Source organism: Dama dama, chromosome 15, assembly GCF_033118175.1.
Source record: "Dama dama isolate Ldn47 chromosome 15, ASM3311817v1, whole genome shotgun sequence".
In the NCBI taxonomy this organism is placed as follows: Eukaryota; Metazoa; Chordata; class Mammalia; order Artiodactyla; family Cervidae; genus Dama; species Dama dama.
The window spans coordinates 63,272,933-63,290,912 of record NC_083695.1 but is presented as its reverse complement, the minus strand read 5'-3'; the positions used below and the strand labels follow the sequence as shown (position 1 = coordinate 63,290,912).

Below are 17,980 nucleotides of genomic sequence, written 5' to 3'. Positions count from 1 at the left end.
TCTATGATTCTAAGTACTGGTTTTCATATGGGCTTATTATTCTTAGTCTGTTGAGTTTTTTGTAATGAATGCTTGTTGAATGTTGTCAAATGCTTTTACTACATCTGTTGAGAAAATCATGTGATTTTTATTCTTTGTTGTGGTAATGTTGCATATCACATTGTTTGAATTTTGTATGTTGAAGCAGTCCTGTGTGACAGGGATAAATCCTGAATAGCTATGATGTATAGTCCTTCTAATTTGCTGTTGAATTTGTGAGACTCTGTCCTTGTTTTTCTTTCTGGCTTTGATGTAGCTGAATTCACAACTCACTAAGGGTACAGAAATCTTTCCACTAGTTTCCAAATTGCTATTTTACAAAGAGAACTTATTAATGTTGTTTTGAATCAATATGCCCACAGGGGAAAGTGTAGTTTAGCACTTCCTATAATGCCATGTTACTGATATTATTCCTTGTGTACATTTTGTCAGACTGTGTACTTAAGAAATAGACCCATTTCAATTAAATCATCAAATTGGTGGACATAGAGTCATTCAGAATACTCTTTCATTATCCTTTTAATGTCCATGGCATCAAAGAGATGACTCCCCATTTCAAGGATAAGTTGTGTAATTTCTGTCTTATAGTTTTTTTGAGGGTTCAGTTCAGTTCAGTTGAGTCACTCAGTCGGGCCCACCTCTTTGTGATCCCATGGACTGCAGCACGCCAGGCTTCCCTGTCCATCACCAACTCCCAGAACCTACTCAAACTCATGCTCAATGCATTTTTGAGGGTAGCCTAGCTATAGATTTATCAATTCTGTTCAAATTTTCAAAGAACTAGCATTGGTTTCATTGATTCTATTCAGTGATTTCCTTTATACAATCTTATTGATTTCTATTCTGATTTTCAATTGTAGTTTTCCTGGCTTACTTTGACTTTGAGCTTCCCTTGTGTCATGGCAGTAAAGAATCTGCCTGCCAATGCAGGATACCCGGATTCAGTCCCTGGGTGGGTAAGAACCCTTGGAGAAGGAAATGGCAACCCACTTCAGTATTCGTGGCTGAGATATTATATCCCATGGAGAAAGAGGCACATGGGCCACAGCCCATGGAGTTGCAAAGAGTCAGACATTACTGGGCAACTAAACAACAATTAACAGTGATCTCCATAATCCCTACAGGATGAAGATGCTCCTGAAAACAATTTCTTTCACTTTCAAGTCCAAACCTCAAGTAACTCATGGTAACATGCACCTAAGAGAGTTTTTCTACTCTCATTCCCTCTGTCCGTCTCTGTGCATATGAGGACCATGTGACACCTTTGCCTTTTTTTCTTTCCTCCCTTATCTGCAATATGCACAAAAGAAGGAAAGCTTGGTTCTGGCTTACCAAGTTATGTGTTTTATTAGGAACAGGCATAGCAGAAATAGCTCTGTGTTGTACAGAGAGTAATAATCTTGTTTTATTTTGATGGAGTATATAGTCCTATGCATGTGGAACTACTCAACATCAGATAATTATGTGCATTATCTGGAAGCCAATACAGATGTTACAGAGTATTAAGAAGAGCAGATACACTTCTGCAGTGAAATTGCACAATGAATGAAGAGAGGTCAGAGCAGGCACTCTCAGGAAAGATGAGGGGAAGCAGGTGAACAATGCTGCAGATGAGAGGGAGTTGAAGACAACATCACTCTGTATAATGGGCTCCAGTTTCATCCATCTCATTAGGACTGATTCAAATGAATTCTTTTTAACGGCTGAGTAATATTCCATGGTGTATATGTACCACAGCTTCCTTATCCATTCATCTGCTGATGGGCATCTAGGTTGCTTCCATGTCCTGGCTATTATAAACAGTGCTGCGATGAACATTGGGGTGCATGTGTCTCTTTCAGATCTGGTTTCCTCAGTGTGTATGCCCAGAAGTGGGAATGCTGGGTCATATGGCAGTTCTATTTCCAGTTTTCTAAGAAATCCCCACACTGTTTTCCATAGTGGCTGTACTAGTTTGCATTCCCACCAACAGTGTAAGAGGGTTCCCTTTTCTCCACACCCTCTCCAGCATTTATTGCTTGTAGACTTTTGGATAGCAGCCATCCTGACTGGCGTGTAATGGTACCTCATTGTGGTTTTGATTTGCATTTCTCTAATAATGAGTGATGTTGAGCATCTTTTCATGTGTTTGTTAGCCATCTGTAAGTCTTCTTTGGAGAAATGTCTGTTTAGTTCTTTGGCCCATTTTTTTGATTGAGCCCATTATACAGAGTGAAGTAAGCCAGAAAGATAAAGAACATTACAACATACTAACACATATATATGGAATCTAGAAAGATGGTAACGATAACCCTATATGCAAAACAGTAAAAGAGACACAGAAATACAGAACAGACTTTTGAACTCTGTGGGAGAAGGTGAGGGTGGGATGTTTCAAAAGAACAGCATGTATACTATCTATGGTGAAACAGATCACCAGCCCAGGTGGGATGCATGAGACAAGTGCTCGGGCCTGGTGCACTGGGAAGACCCAGAGGAATCGGGTGGAGAGGGAGGTGGGAGGGGGGATCGGGATGGGGAATACGTGTAAATCTATGGCTGATTCTTATCAATGTATGACAAAACCCACTGAAATGTTGTGAAGTAATTAGCCTCCAACTAAAAAAAAAAAAAAAAAAAAAAAAAAAAAAGACAACATCAGTGAAGAAGCCAGATGATCTAACATTCCTTACACAGGAATGAAACAGAGCCGGTAGAAAGGTGGCAGAGAAGCTAACCCATTGACAACTGGGGTGATGTCGAGGTCCTTTGGGTCAACCACAGATTTCAAGGTAAATTTTTGTAAAATTGTGATCAGAAATAAAAACAGCTCCACGCGGGCCAGGCCCTTCCCCAAACAAACACGTTTTCCTGAAAATAACAAGCACAGAGAGTAAATATTCCTTGCATTCTGTCTTTCTGACAGTAAGAAAGAGATTATGTAGTAGCCATTTGATGAATGCTTGAATGAATGGATGGAAAGCAGGATGACTAAGGAGACTGATGGACAAAGGGTGGACACATATGCTATCCATCTGACATCTTCCCATAGCAAATATTACTCTTTCAACAACTATTTACTGACTATTCCAAACACTTCATTAAATTATTCACATATTATAACCACAATTTCATATTTTCAAGTTTTTATCTATATTTTTCTTGAAAGTCATATATCCTGGCTGTATTTTCTGATCTTAGCCTAGTAGTCCCACATGTTTCTTTTCATTCTTCACAGGCTCGCTTCTCTGCTCTAAGTATACCTACTCTTCATCGACCTCCAACACACCTTGAGATTTTATAACACACGGTTCTTTCTGGCTAAGATATGGTTCTCTTACATTTTCAATTTCCAGCTCAAGTTTTATTTCTAAATTTGAAATAACTGGGTCACCTCTCCAAAGCTCCAGTAATCTAGCCCAATAATGATGATGTCTCATGGGGAGGGAAAGTGCATGGGCATTGGGATTGCTGTCCCTCAACATGGACAAAGCATTTCTACCAGCCCCATAGGATTATTATATAACTCCCAACTGATCCTTAGAAGGTATCTTGTCCTCTAAAGGTTTGAGGGAAAAAAAATTATTACCTGTAGAGAAAGCCATGAAATAGTCACTCTTTCTAAAGTTGCCACTCTCATCCAGGAAGTGGCCAGGATCAAATACCTCAGGGTTGGGGAATTCTTTGTCATCACGTAGCACAGAAGTCAGTGATGTTAATATATCCGTGCCCTGGAATGAACAGATGAAGATAAACTAAACTACGGAGAAGTCATGAAGCTAGAAGGAATGCTGCAAATCGTTATTCCATTCTAAGGACCAATAATGAGGAAACTTCAGTCCAAAGAAGGGCAGTGGTATTATGAGGCAGACAGAACAAGTAATTAACAAGGATACGTTTAAGACTAGTGGCAGTGATGCTGCTGAAGTGAACTTCAACAGCATCTGAAAACCTTGGTATCTGGGTCCTAGGGTGTCAGACCTCATGAATCCAATCTGCTAATCCCCATATTTGGATACAGGTGTCTGTTCCCATGAGGTGTTTTATTTTATCATTTCAATTCTCACTCATCTCGTATTTGGATTATGGTTTAAAATGGAAGTCTCTATTGAACTAGAAAAGTCTGGAGTTACCTGTTCATAGTGTTTTTATAAATGAATATATGATCTTCTGTGATAACAGAATAAGTTTGGTAACAAATATTATTGTTTACCATTGCCATGCAGACAGTCTGTCTTTATTTGAAAACATATGGTAGAGCTTCCCTGGTAGCTCAGTGGTAAAGAATCCACTTGCCAATGCAGGAGACACAAGTTCAATCCCTGGTTCAGAAAGATCCCACATGCTGTGGAGCAGATAAGCCAAGGCACCAAACTACTGAACCTGTGCTCTGGAACTTGGGAAGCACAACTATTGAGCCAAATCACCACAACTAGTGAAGCCTTTGTGCCCTAGAGCACATGCTCCACAACAGGAGAAGTCATGCAAAATGGGAAGCCCATGCACTGCAATGAAGATTAACCCCCACTCGCCACAACTAGAGAAAAGCCCGCATGTAGCAACAAAGACCGAGCACAGCCAAAAATAAATGAATAAATAAATAAAATTATTTAAGAAAACAAAAATACAGTAGACGTCATCACCCATTAATCCTAGATTTGAAACACAGGAAGAATGATAAAACTAGAAAAATCATTTCATACCAATTCAGGTTAGTATCATCAATTTAAATATGTTTTGCTAGCAAAGCTAAAACTGTTCGGTAAATGATTAAGAAACACTATACTCTCAAAGCCCTAATGTACCATGCAATAGATTTTGGTGTATTAAATGTAAAAAAAGGACCTCTGCTCTGGAGCAGTCTGGCAAATACTACTTTATCATGTGAACAGCACTGCATAACGAATAATAATGGAAGTGACAGTATGGACCCTCACCTTATTTATGAAGGAAAACAGAAAAACTAGAAAGGTTATTCTAAGAAAATTGGGATATTTTAAGTATAGCCGGTGCATTAGATAATATCATTGTTTCAGTGATAAGCCATGCTATTATTCCTCTGTGTACAATAATCACTGTTATTGAGGTATGCATACCGAAGTAAGGACATTTTGATGGATAGCTGTATATGGATACACAAGTGGTTATTAATGGAAAAAATTTTCACATATTGCAATAGAGTGAAATCATTCGGGCTTATCAATGATTTAACCTGAATTCTGCATTAACTAAAACAATCTGGTGTGGTCTATCAAATATATATTGTCTGTGCTCCTGCTCAGTCATGTCCAACTCCTTTTGTCCCCATGGACTGTAGCTTGTCAGGCTCCTCTGGCCATGGGATTTTCCAGGCAAGAATATTGGAGTGGGTTGCCATTTCCTTCTCCAGGGGAACTTTCTGACCCAGGGATTAAACTGGTGTCTCCTGCATCTCCTGTACTGGTAAGAGGATTATTTTACCACTAGGCCACCAGGCAAACTTCCTTAATTTGATTTAAAAAAAAGCCCAACAAAATATAGATAAAACATCATTCCCAATAGTGAGATGTTAACTTCAACTCTCCTTCAAATCAGAAATAAAAAAAGGATGATACAAAGATATTAATCCAGACAGGAAGGATAATGTATATAGAAATTGCAGTTAACTAGAGAGAAATTTTCAGAAATGATTTTAAATTTAGCAAGTTTGCCATACACAAGGTCATCAAAATGATAAAAACAATTATATTTTGATATTACATGCAAAAAATGGATAAGGCATTTAAAAAATTTCTAACTACAATAACCATCTTGGCAAAATTATCCCAAAAATATTCAAGCCAATGCCTGGAATAAATTATTGAAAAACATTACAGAAAACCCTTTAAAACAGGGAGACTATATCATATTCATATCATGATATTCAGTCTTTCTAAATTGATCTAAAATGTCACCATTCTAAAAGAAAATCCCTGCAGAGTATTTTGGTAAATGGACAAATTGATACTAACATTCAGTTGGAAATGTGGACAGCTATGGTTAGACAAGCAATATAAAAGAAACAAAAAATGTGGAAGTCTTGCACTACTACCTGTCGAAATCTGTTACAAAGCTTTATAGACTAAACTGGAAACAACACACAACCCATCAAGCCACCACACACAAGACTATTTTTACTTCTCTCACCTTGTGTTCATCGAAGGTTGTGCCCATACTGTATAAATGGGAACTTAAGACCAATGAGGTCAGTATAAGAGAAACCATCCTACCTTGGGGATGAGGTAGTTTCTGAAGTTAATGTCCTGGGTCACTGCATGAGGTATACTGGTGGGGACCAGGTTAACATATCTCTGGATCTCATGGACCACAGCGTCCATGTAGGGCATGTGGCTCTTGTCCTGCATGCAGGGGCTCCGGTGTCTGCCAATGACACGGTCAATCTCTTCCTGGACCTTAGCTGATAATAGATAAGTAAGAAGGATGGAGAAAGAGGAAAATGCACACCACATTCCATACCAATTCAGGGATACATGAGGCATTTATGAAGGTGTCCCAACAGCATATGAACTTCCCGGGTGGTTCAGATGGTAAAGAATCTGCCTACAAGGTAGGAGACCTGGGTTCTATCCCTGGTTTGGGAAGATGCCCTGGAGCAGGAAATGGCTACTCACTCTAGTATTCCTGCCTGGAAAATCCTATGGACAGAGGAGCATGGTGGGCTACAGCCCATGGGGTCGCAAAGGGACACAACTGAACAATTAACACTTTCTTTCAGTTTCAACATCATTATACACATAAACTACAAGACCAGAAAGGAACCTAAACATAGAGAGGTAATGGCCATAGTACAGACACATGTAAGTCTCTTACAAGCCTGGCTTAAGATACATCTATACATATCTCTATATTAGCATGCATGATAAAACAAAGAGAAATGATGAAATGTTTCAAATATAAACAGAATATAAAGTCAAGAAATTACATTGGCAGATGAATGGATAAGAAAGTTGTGGTACATATCCACAATGGAATATTACTCAGCTATTAAAAAGAACACATTTGAATCAGTTCTAATGAGGTGGATGAAACTGGAGCCTATTATACAGAGCGAGGTAAGTCAGAAAGAAAAACACCAGTACAGTATATTAACGCATATATATGCAATTTAGAAAGATGGTTAACGATGACCCTATATGCAAGACAGCAAAAGAGATACAGATATAAAGAACAGACTTTTGGACTCTGTGGGAGAAGGTGAGGGTGGGATGATTTGAGAGAATAGAATTGAAACATGTATATTGCCATATGTGAAATAGATCACCAGTCCAAGTTCGATGCATGAAACAGGGTACTCAAAGCCGGTGCAATGGGACAACCCAGAGGGATGGGATGGGGAGGGAGCTGGCAGGGGGGTTGGGGATGGCAGATACGTGTACACCCATGGCTGATTCATGTCAATGTATGGCAAAAACCACCACAATATTGTAAAGTAATAAGCCTCCAATTAAATAAATTAATTAAAAAATATTTTCCTTCAAAAAACAAGCAAGAATAAAATATTAATTTTACATCAAAATAATACAGGTTAAAATTTAACTTATATGTGTTTTATTGTATTTGTGTATTTTGCCTGAACAATTTACGATGGTATTCACTTTATCCTCCTATTGTCAAATGCCACAGTTTGAGCATTTTAGCAGTTTCTTCTGAAATTCATGTCCTATTTTTAAATAATGACTCTTTGTTTCTATTTTTCTTTAATTTTTTTATTAGTTGGAGGCTAATTACTTCACAACATTTCAGTGGGTTTTGTCATACATTGATATGAATCAGCCATAGATTTACATGTATTCCCCATCCCGATCCCGCCTCCCACCTCCCTCTCCACCCCATTCCTCTGGGTCTTCCCAGTGCACCAGGCCCGAGCACTTGTCTCATGCATCCCACCTGGGCTGGTGATCTGTTTCACTATAGATAATATACATGCTGTTCTTTCAAAACATCCCACCCTCACCTTCTCCCACAGAGTTCAAAAGTCTGTTCTATACATCTGTGTCTCTTTTTCTGTTTTGCATATAGGGTTATCGTTACCATCTTTCTAAATTCCATATATATGTGTTAGTATGCTGTAATGTTCTTTATCTTTCTGGCTTACTTCACTCTGTATAATGGGCTCCAGTTTCATCCATCTCATTAGAACTGATTCAAATGAATTCTTTTTAATGGCTGAGTAATATTCCATGGTGTATATGTACCACAGCTTCCTTATCCATTCATCTGCTGATGGGCATCTAGGTTGCTTCCATGTCCTGGCTATTATAAACAGTGCTGCGATGAACATTGGGGTGCACATGTCTCTTTCAGATCTGGTTTCCTCAGTGTGTATGCCCAGAAGTGGGATTGCTGGGTCATATGGCAGTTTTAGTTCCAGTTTCTTAAGAAATCTCCACACTGTTTTCCATAGCGGCTGTACTAGTTTGCATTCCCACCAACAGTGTAAGAGGGTTCCCTTTTCTCCACACCCTCTCCAGCATTTATTGTTTGTAGACTTTTGGATAGCAGCCATCCTGACTGGCGTGTAATGGTACCTCATTGTGGTTTTGATTTGCATTTCTCTAATAATGAGTGAGGTTGAGCATCTTTTCATGTGTTTGTTAGCCATCTGTAAGTCTTCTTTGGAGAAATGTCTGTTTAGTTCTTTGGCCCATTTTTTGATTGGGTCATTGATTTTTCTGGAATTGAGCTTCAGGAGTTGCTTGTATATTTTTGAGATTAATCCTTTGTCTGTTTCTTCATTTGCTATTATTTTCTCCCAATCTCAGGGCTGTCTTTTCACCTTGCTTATAGTTTCCTTTGTAGTGCAAAAGCTTTTAAGTTTCATTAGGTCCCATTTGTTTAGTTTTGCTTTTATTTCCAATATTCTGGGAGGTGGGTCATAGAGGATCTTGCTGTGATTTATGTCGGAGAGTGTTTTGCCTATGTTCTCCTCTAGGAGTTTTATAGTTTCTGGTCTGACATTTAGATCTTTAATCCATTTTGAGTTTATTTTTGTGTATGGTGTTAGAAAGTGTTCTAGTTTCATTCTTTTACAAGTGGTTGACCAGTTTTCCCAGCACCACTTGTTAAAGAGGTTGTCTTTTTTCCATTGTATATCCTTGCCTCCTTTGTCAAAGATAAGGTGTCCATAGGTTCGTGGATTTATCTCTGGGCTTTCTATTCTGTTCCATTGATCTATATTTCTGTCTTTGTGCCAGTACCATACTGTCTTGATGACTGTGGCTTTGTAGTAGAGTCTGAAGTCAGGCAGGTTGATTCCTCCAGTTCCATTCTTCTTTCTCAAGATTACTTTGGCTATTCGAGGTTTTTTGTATTTCCATACAAATTGTGAAATTCTTTGGTCTAGTTCTGTGAAAAATACCGTTGGTAGCTTGATAGGGATTGCATTGAATCTATAGACTGCTTTGGGTAGAATAGCCATTTTGACAATATTGATTCTTCCAATCCATGAACACGGTATGTTTCTCCATCTGTTTGTGTCCTCTTTGATTTCTTTCATCAGTGTTTTATAGTTTTCTATGTATAGGTCTTTTGTTTCTTTAGGTAGATATACTCCTAAGTATTTTATTCTTTTTGTTGCAATGGTGAATGGTATTGTTTCCTTAATTTCTCTTTCTGTTTTTTCATTGTTAGTATATAGGAATGCAAGGGATTTCTGTGTGTTAATTTTATATCCTGCAACTTTACTATATTCATTGATTAGCTCTAGTGATTTTCTGGTAGAGTCTTTAGGGTTTTCTATGTACAGGATCATGTCATCTGCAAACAGTGAGAGTTTCACTTCTTCTTTTCCTATCTGGATTCCTTTTACTTCTTTTTCTGCTCTGATTGCTGTGGCCAAAACTTCCAACACTATGTTGAATAGTAGTGGTGAGAGTGGGCATCCTTGTCTTGTTCCTGATTTCGGGGAAATGTTTTCAATTTTTCACCATTGAGGGTGATGCTTGCTGTGGGTTTGTCATATATAGATTTTATTATGTTGAGGTATGTTCCTTCTATTCCTGCTTTTTGGAGAGTTTTAATCATGAATGAGTGTTGAATTTTGTCAAAGGCTTTCTCTGCATCTATTGAGATAATCATATGGTTTTTATCTTTCAATTTGTTAATGTGGTGTATCACATTGATTGATTTGTGGATATTAAAGAATCCTTGTATTCCTGGGATAAAGCCCACTTGGTCGTGGTGTATGATTTTTTTAATATGTTGTTGGATTCTGTTTGCTAGAATTTTGTTAAGGATTTTTGCATCTATGTTCATCAGTGATATTGGCCTGTAGTTTTCTTTTTTTGTGGCATCTTTGTCTGGTTTTGGAATTAGGGTGATGGTGGCCTCATAGAATGAGTTTGGAAGCTTACCTTCATCTGCAATTTTCTGGAAGAGTTTGAGTAAGATAGGTGTTAGCTCTTCTCTAAATTTTTGGTAGAATTCAGCTGTGAAGCCATCTGGTCCTGGGCTCTTGTTTGCTGGAAGATTTTTGATTACAGTTTCGATTTCCTTGCCTGTGATGGGTCTGTTAAGATCTTCTATTTCTTCCTGGTTCAGTTTCAGAAAGTTATACTTTTCTAAGAATTTGTCCATTTCATCCAAGTTGTCCATTTTATTGGCATAGAGCTGCTGGTAGTAGTCTCTTATGATCCTTTGTATTTCAGTGTTGTCTGTTGTGATCTCTCCATTTTCATTTCTAATTTTGTTAATTTGGTTCTTCTCTCTTTGTTTCTTAATGAGTCTTGCTAACGGTTTGTCAATTTTGTTTATTTTTTCAAAAAACCAGCTTTTAGCTTTGTTGATTTTTGCTACGGTCTCTTTAGTTTCTATTGCATTTATTTCTGCCCTGATTTTTAAGATTTCTTTCCTTCTGCTAACCCTGGGGTTCTTCATTTCTTCCTTCTCTAATTACTTTAGGTGTAGAGTTAGGTTATTTATTTGGCTTTTTTCTTGTTTCTTGATGTAAGCCTGTAATGCTATGAACCTTCCCCTTAGCACTGCTTTTACAGTGTCCCATAGGTTTTGGGTTGTTGTGTTTTCATTTTCATTCATTTCTATACATATTTTGATTTCTTTTTTGATTTCTTCTATGATTTGTTGGTTATTCAGAAGCGTGTTATTTAGCCTCCATATGTTTGAATTTTTAACAATTTTTTTTTCCTGTAATTAAGATCTAATCTTACTGCACTGTGGTCAGAAAAGATGACTGGAATGATTTCAATTTTTTTGAATTTTCCAAGACCAGATTTATGGCCCAGGATGTGATCTATTCTGGAGAAGGTTCCGTGTGCACTTGAGAAAAAGGTGAAGTTGATTGTTTTTGGGTGAAATGTCCTATAGATATCAATTAGGTCTAGCTGGTCCATTGTGTCATTTAAGGTTTGTGTTTCCTTGCTAATTTTCTGTTTAGTTGATCTATCCATAGTTGTGAGTGGGGCATTAAAGTCTCCCACTATTATTGTGTTACTATTAATTTCCTCTTTCATACTCGTTAGCATTTGCCATACATATTGTGGTGCTCCTATGTTGGGTGCATATATATTTATAATTGTTATATCTTCTTGGATTGATCCTTTGATCATTATTTAGTGTCCTTCTTTGTCTCTTTTCACAGCCTTTATTTGAAAGTCTATTTTATTTGATATGAGTATTGCGACTCCTGCTTTCTTTTGGTCTCCATTTGCATGAAATATTTTTTTCCAGCCCTTCACCTTTAGTCTGTATGTGTCTCTTGTTTTGAGGTGGGTCTCTTGTAGACAGCGTATATAGGGGTCTTGTTTTTGTATCCATTCAGCCAATCTTTGTCTTTTGGTTGGGGCATTCAACCCATTTACATTTAAGGTAATTATTGATAGGTATGGTCCCGTGGCCATTTACTTTGTTGTTTTGGGTTCATGTTTATACAACCTTTCTGCATTTCCTGTCTAGAGAAGATCCTTTAGCATTTGTTGAAGAGCTGGTTTGGTGGTGCTGAATTCTCTCAGCTTTTGCTTATCTGTAAAGCTTTTGAATTCTCCTTCATATCTGAATGAGATCCTTGCTGGATACAGTAATCTAGGTTGTAGGTTATTCTCTTTCATTACTTTCAGTACGTCCTGCCATTCCCTTCTGGCCTGGAGGGTTTCTATTGATAGATCAGCTGTTATCCTTATGGGAATCCCTTTGTGTGTTATTTGTTGTTTCTCCCTTGCTGCTTTTAATATTTGTTCTTTGTGTTTGATCTTTGTTAATTTGATTAATATGTGTCTTGGGGTGTTTCACATTGGGTTTATCCTGTTTGGGACTCTCTGGGTTTCTTGGACTTGGGTGGCTATTTCCTTCCCCATTTTAGGGAAGTTTTCAGCTATTATTTCCTCGAGTATTTTCTCATGGCCTTTCTTTTTGTCTTCTTCTTCTGGAACTCCTATGATTCGAATGTTGGGGCATTTCACATTGTCCCAGAGGTCCCTGAGGTTGTCCTCATTTCTTTTGATCCTTTTTTCTTTTTTCCTCTCTGCTTCATTTATTTCCACCATTTTATCTTCTACCTCACTTATCCTATCTTCTGCCTCCGTTATTCTACTCTTGGTTCCCTCCAGAGTGTTTTTGATCTCATTCATTGCATTATTCATTTTTAATTGAGTCTTTTTTATTTCTTCTAGGTCTTTATTAAACATTTCTTGCATCTTTTCAATCTTTGTCTCCAGGCTATTTATCTGTAACTCCATTTTGTTTTCAAGATTTTGGATCATTTTTATTATCATTATTCTAAATTCTTTTTCAGGTAGATTCCCTATCTCCTCCTCTTTTGTTTGACTTGGTGGGCATTTTTCATGTTCCTTTACCTGTTGGGTATTTCTTTGCCTTTTCATCTTGTTTAGATTGCTGTGTCTGGAGTGGGCTTTCTGTATTCTGGAGGTCTGTGGTTCCTTTTTGTTGTGGAGGATTTACCCAGTGGGTGGGGTTAGATGATTGGCTTGTCAAGGTTTCCTGGTTCGGGAAGCTTGCGTCAGTGTTCTGGCATGTGGAACTTGATTTCTTCTCTTTGGAGAGCAATGGAGTGTCCAGTAATGAGTTTTGAGATGGGTCTATGTGTTAGGTGTGACCTTGGGCAGCCTGTATGTTGACGTTCAGGGCTATGTTCCTGCATTGCTGGAGAATTTGCATGGTATGTCTTGCTCTAAAACTTATTGGCTCTTGGGTGGTGGTTGGTTTCAGTGTATGTATGGAGGCTTTTGGACGGTCACGTCTTACTTAAAGTTCCATGTAGTCAGGAGTTTTCTGGTGTTCTCAGGTTTTGGGCTTAAGTTTCCTGCCTCTGGATTTCAGTTTTATTCTTCCTGTAGTCTCAGGATTTCTCCAACTATACAGCACTGATAATAAAACTTCTAGGTTAATGGCGAAAAGATTCTCCCCCGTTAGGGACACCCAGAGAGGTTCACAGAGTTACATGAAGAAGAGGAGAGGGAGGAGGGAGATAGAGATGAGCAGGAGGAGAAAAAGGGGGACTCAAGAGGAGAGAGACAGATCTACGCAGCTGTCTGTTCCCAGAGTGTTCTCCGTATCCCAGACACCTACAAAGATTCACAGAATTGGATTGGGAAGAGAAGGGGAAAGGAGGAAATAGAGGTGTTCTGAGGTAGAAAACAGAGAGTCAAGATTGGGAGAGAATAATCTTCAGTTTAAAAATAGGGCTTCTCTTCTTCTTTTTTTTTTTTTTTGTAAGGTTATAGTGTATTGAAAACGAAAATTAAGGAGTAGTAGAGGAGTACTAGAGGACTTTAAAGGAAATAAGAGAAAAAGAAAAATAGAAAATAGAAGAGAAAAAGGAAAGAAAAAAAAGAAAAAAGAAAAAGAAAAAAAAGAAAGAAAGAAAAAAAAAATTTTTTCCCCCTAATTAAAAAAATCATAAAAATCTATGAAAATGAAAGTGAAGGAGCAATGGGGGAGTAATAGCGAATTTTAAAGGAAAAGAAAAGAGAAAAACTAAAAAAGAAAAAATAAAGAAAAAAAAATTTTTTTTTCCTTACTTAAAAAAAAAAAGTAAAAATATATCTAGGAATTTCTCTGGAGCTGTTGTGGTCAGTGTGGGTTCGGCTCAGTTTCAGATAGCTCCTCTTTCCAGCTTACACTTCTCGATATTATACAGGGCACTTCCAGTGTAGTTGGTGTTTTCTACAGGGATTTTAATCTGTTGCACCAGTCCCTTCTGAAGCGGTTCCCTTTGTTTATTTGGCTTCTGTTTGCTGGTCTCTTCAGAGCCTCATTTCCGCCCTGACACAGGCGGGCGGAGGTGGACTCTTATTCAGGTAGCTAGTTCCGTCACTCTGTGGGGAGGGGCTGGCGCTTCAGGGAGGGGCTGGCACTGCGGGGAGGGGCTGTTGCTGCCGGGAGGGGCTGACGTTGCTTTCTCCGTCTGCGCTGCTCAGCTCTCGGCTGTTCTATATGGAGCGCGCCCCACACTGCGCGAGGTTCTAGCCCTCTGGTGTTCCACAAAAGCGCGGAACGAAAAGCTGCGCCTGCTCTCTGTGCCCTCCCCGTCAGAGCGGTCCAGGCAGCCAGGGGCTTGGTGGCCGCACTCTCCCCAGGTGTGGCGCTCCCACTCCCTTCCACGGACCCAGTTTCAGTTTCTGCTGGCGCCAGTCGGGTCCGTGCGCCTTCTGCCCTCCGCGTCCCCAGCCCCAGTCCCCGCCCGCGCTGGTTCGGTGCCTGCGCCCTGTGTCTCGCCGCGACCTTCCCCTCCCCTCTGCCTCCTGCCTCCGGCGGGGCTGGGCCGGTCCGCAGCCTGCGAGCTCGTCTCTGGACTATCTCGGTCCCTTTGTTCTGCGAACAGCCGGCAGTGTGTTCCGGCCAGTTAATTTTCTCTCTCTCTTTTGCTCTCCCACAGTTCAAGTTGGCAACTCACAGAAGCCCCCTCCGATTGTCCTCAGGGCACTCAGGCCCGGACCCTACCCCAAGCAATGCCGCCTAAGACTCCCTTCCCGGGACAGATCTCCGTCCTTAAGCTCTTTTGTCTCACTTTTTATCTTTTATATTTTGTCCTACCTCCTTTCGAAGACAATGGGCTGCTTTTCTGGGCGCCTGATGACCTCAGCTAGCGATCAGAAGTTGTTTTGTGAAGTTTGCTCTGCATTCAGTTATTCTTTTGATGAATTTGTAGGAGAGAAAGTGGTCTCCCTGTCCTACTCCTCCGCCATCTTGGCTCCTCTTTTTTTCTATTTTTAACTTGCAAATTTTAAAACAATTATCTGATGTCCTGGCATGGGAGTTGAGAATTTACATCTCCATCCACCACTTATACAAAATCACACACACACACACACACACAAACACATACAAAAATCCCCTTCGTCCATTTCCCCAATATGTTTACACCACAATTTTTGGTTGTTAGAATATTCACTCTAACATCATTCTGACTAAATAAACATTGCTTCCTGGTAAGAAAATTATGATTATGTTCCTTTTTGGTACTTTCTTGGACCTAACCATATTATTTTAGTTCAATTCAAACAACTCTGTATCTTGACTTAGGATTGAGACTCATATTTGATTTAGGATTATTTCCTAACACTGAAGCAGATGCGTCAAACTCCTAATAATAATTTACTTATTATTCAGAAGTTACAGATATTCCATCACCTCTCTTTTGTTCTTGGTGTCTCTCCTCACACCTGCTTTACCCACCTAATCCATTTAGATGTGGATATTTTCCAGGCTTGCTATCTAGCAATAGCCCTGACACTTTTACTCTCCTTTATGAGCTTTTCAAATCCCCAGAGCCCATGACTTCCTTGACATGACCTCAGGCATCTGGGTGAGAAAGGGGAAACTGTGAATAAAAACTGTGACAAACATACAAGACTGAAAGCACCCTTTAAAAATTAATACCCAGTTTGATATTTACTCTTGAATTCTGATGCTGTTGTGAACTCTAATCTTTTATCTATGATCTGCTACATCTCTCTGAAAGGTTTTGTGATTTTCTCTTTCATCCTGGTGTTCTGAAATTTTGTGACCTTGTGTCTTGGGAAGGATGTTTTTATTTCATTCACTCTGTGAGACATGTTAAGATAATTTTCTGTCTAGATGTCAAAACTTGGAAGTCTTTTCTCCAGAGTGCTCACTCTGGAGTTTTTCTCTGGCAGTTGAATTTCAGGAAGCAGGATGGAGAAAGGAACCAAGAATCTCTGAATTCAAGAAGTGGATTCTTCCCTAATCTTTCCTTTATGTTGGGGCCTCACTCTTTTCCCCTGTCTCTGCCAAGCATCCTGAGTGTAGGACCTCTTAGATTCCATTTCTCTAGACAGTAAACCTCTCTCATCTTATTGGAGAATGAAAGTTACCTGATAAAAGGCGTTATCAAAGACTCCTGGGTGGGAGAGCTACTTTTATCAGCCTTTGTCTCCTCTATCCTTTTTGAAACTAGGTACTTCCCAATTCAGAACCTTTAAGACTGTAAGAACATAAATGACTTCTCCTCATTTGATGATACCACTCTCAAGGTTGAAAGTGAAGAGGAGCTGAAGAACCTCTTGATGAGGGTGAAAGAGGAAAGTGATAAAGTCGGCTTAGAACTCAACATTCAAAAAAACTAAGATCATGGAATCCAGTCCCATCACTTCAAGGCAAATAAAAGAGGGAAAAATGAAAATAGTGACAGATTTTATTTTCTTAGGCTCCGAAATCACTGCAGATGGTGACTGCAGCCACGAAATTAAAAGACGCTTGCTCCTTGGAAGGAAAACTATGACAAACCAGGCCAGAGTAGTAGGAAGCAGAGACGTCATGTTGCTGACAAAATTCTATATAGTCAAAGGTAAGGCCTTTCCAGTAGTCATGTATGGATGTGAGAGTTGGATCATAAAGAAGGCTGAACACTGAAGAATTGATGGTTTTGAATTGTGGTGCTGGAGAAGACTCTTGAGAGTCCTTTGGACTACAAGGAGATCAAACAAGTTAATCTTAAAGGAAATCAACCCTGAATATTCAAAGGAAGGACTGATGCTGAAGCTGAAGCTTCAATACTCTAGCTACCTGATACAAAGAGACAACTCTTTGGAAAACACCCTGATGCTGGGAAAGATTGAGGGTAAAAGGAGAAAGGAGCAGCAGAAGATGAGATAGGTAGATAGCATCACCGACTCAATGGACATGAATTTGAGCAAACTCTGGGAGATACTAAAGGATGGGGTAGCCTGACATGCTGCAGTCTATGGGGTTGCAAAGAGCTGGACACAACTCAGTGACTGAACAACAACTTCATCCTCTCTACTGACTTCATTATCACCCCTCAATATGCTCTCTGTATTTCAGAAATCTGTTGAATATTTGTTGGCTGCTTCTTGACCTCCTCTTCTCCAACTTTAAAAGGCTAATTCTTATATGTTATAATCATTTCAGGGCTATTCTGACACTAATCAAAGTAATGTATGTTTCTAAACAGTGACGCATAGCCATAATCCTTTAAAAATTAATTTCTAACAAAAAGTTGTTGTGAAAGATAAAATTCTTGACCCCTCAAAATGCATTTTTTGGCAATAACCACTCTTCTGAAAAGAAACTTATGGACCAATAAAATTCCTTTACATAAATATCTTAAGCCAATTTATTGTCAATCTAACTCTTTAGAGAACTTCCTAGACTGTGGAAATTATATCAGGCAGCTTCACTAAATTTCTATAATTTCCAATTATGCTTCAGTAAGGAGCATTTCTATTTTCCCAACACTGGCTTTTTTTTTTTTCTTTTGTTTTGATTTTTGGCCACCCTCCACAGCACATGGGACCTTAGCTCTCCAAACTGGGATTGAACCCATACCTCGTGAATTGGAGGTGGAGTTGTAAACACTAGGCCACCGAGTAGTCTTCAGACACTGTTGTTTGGAACACCTCATTTTCAGAATGAAGGGCCATCACAGTTACATTTCCATGGTAAAACCAATATGCAGCTCTAGGTCAAT

General features: G+C 39.1%; 1 protein-coding gene across 7 annotated transcripts in view; it reads right to left on the bottom strand.

Moving 5' to 3' along the window:
- The window catches only part of LOC133070273 (cytochrome P450 2C18-like), a 94,896-nt gene that overhangs the window by 56,772 nt on the left and 20,144 nt on the right, over positions 1-17,980 (bottom strand). For 4 of the 7 annotated variants that reach the window (XR_009696118.1, XR_009696116.1, XR_009696117.1 and 1 more), the window contains exons 7-8: positions 6,267-6,454; positions 3,608-3,749 (exon numbers count right to left, since the gene is read on the bottom strand). Coding sequence is in view for 4 of the 7 variants with exons in the window: in XM_061162233.1 (XP_061018216.1) it covers positions 3,608-3,749; positions 6,267-6,454 (330 nt within the window). In the remaining 3 variants the exon portion in view is untranslated. Of the gene's footprint in view, positions 1-1,376; positions 2,890-3,607; positions 3,750-6,266; positions 6,455-17,980 lie in introns of those variants that run through there. The other 3 variants (XM_061162232.1, XM_061162235.1, XM_061162231.1) reach the window with 2 other exon arrangements.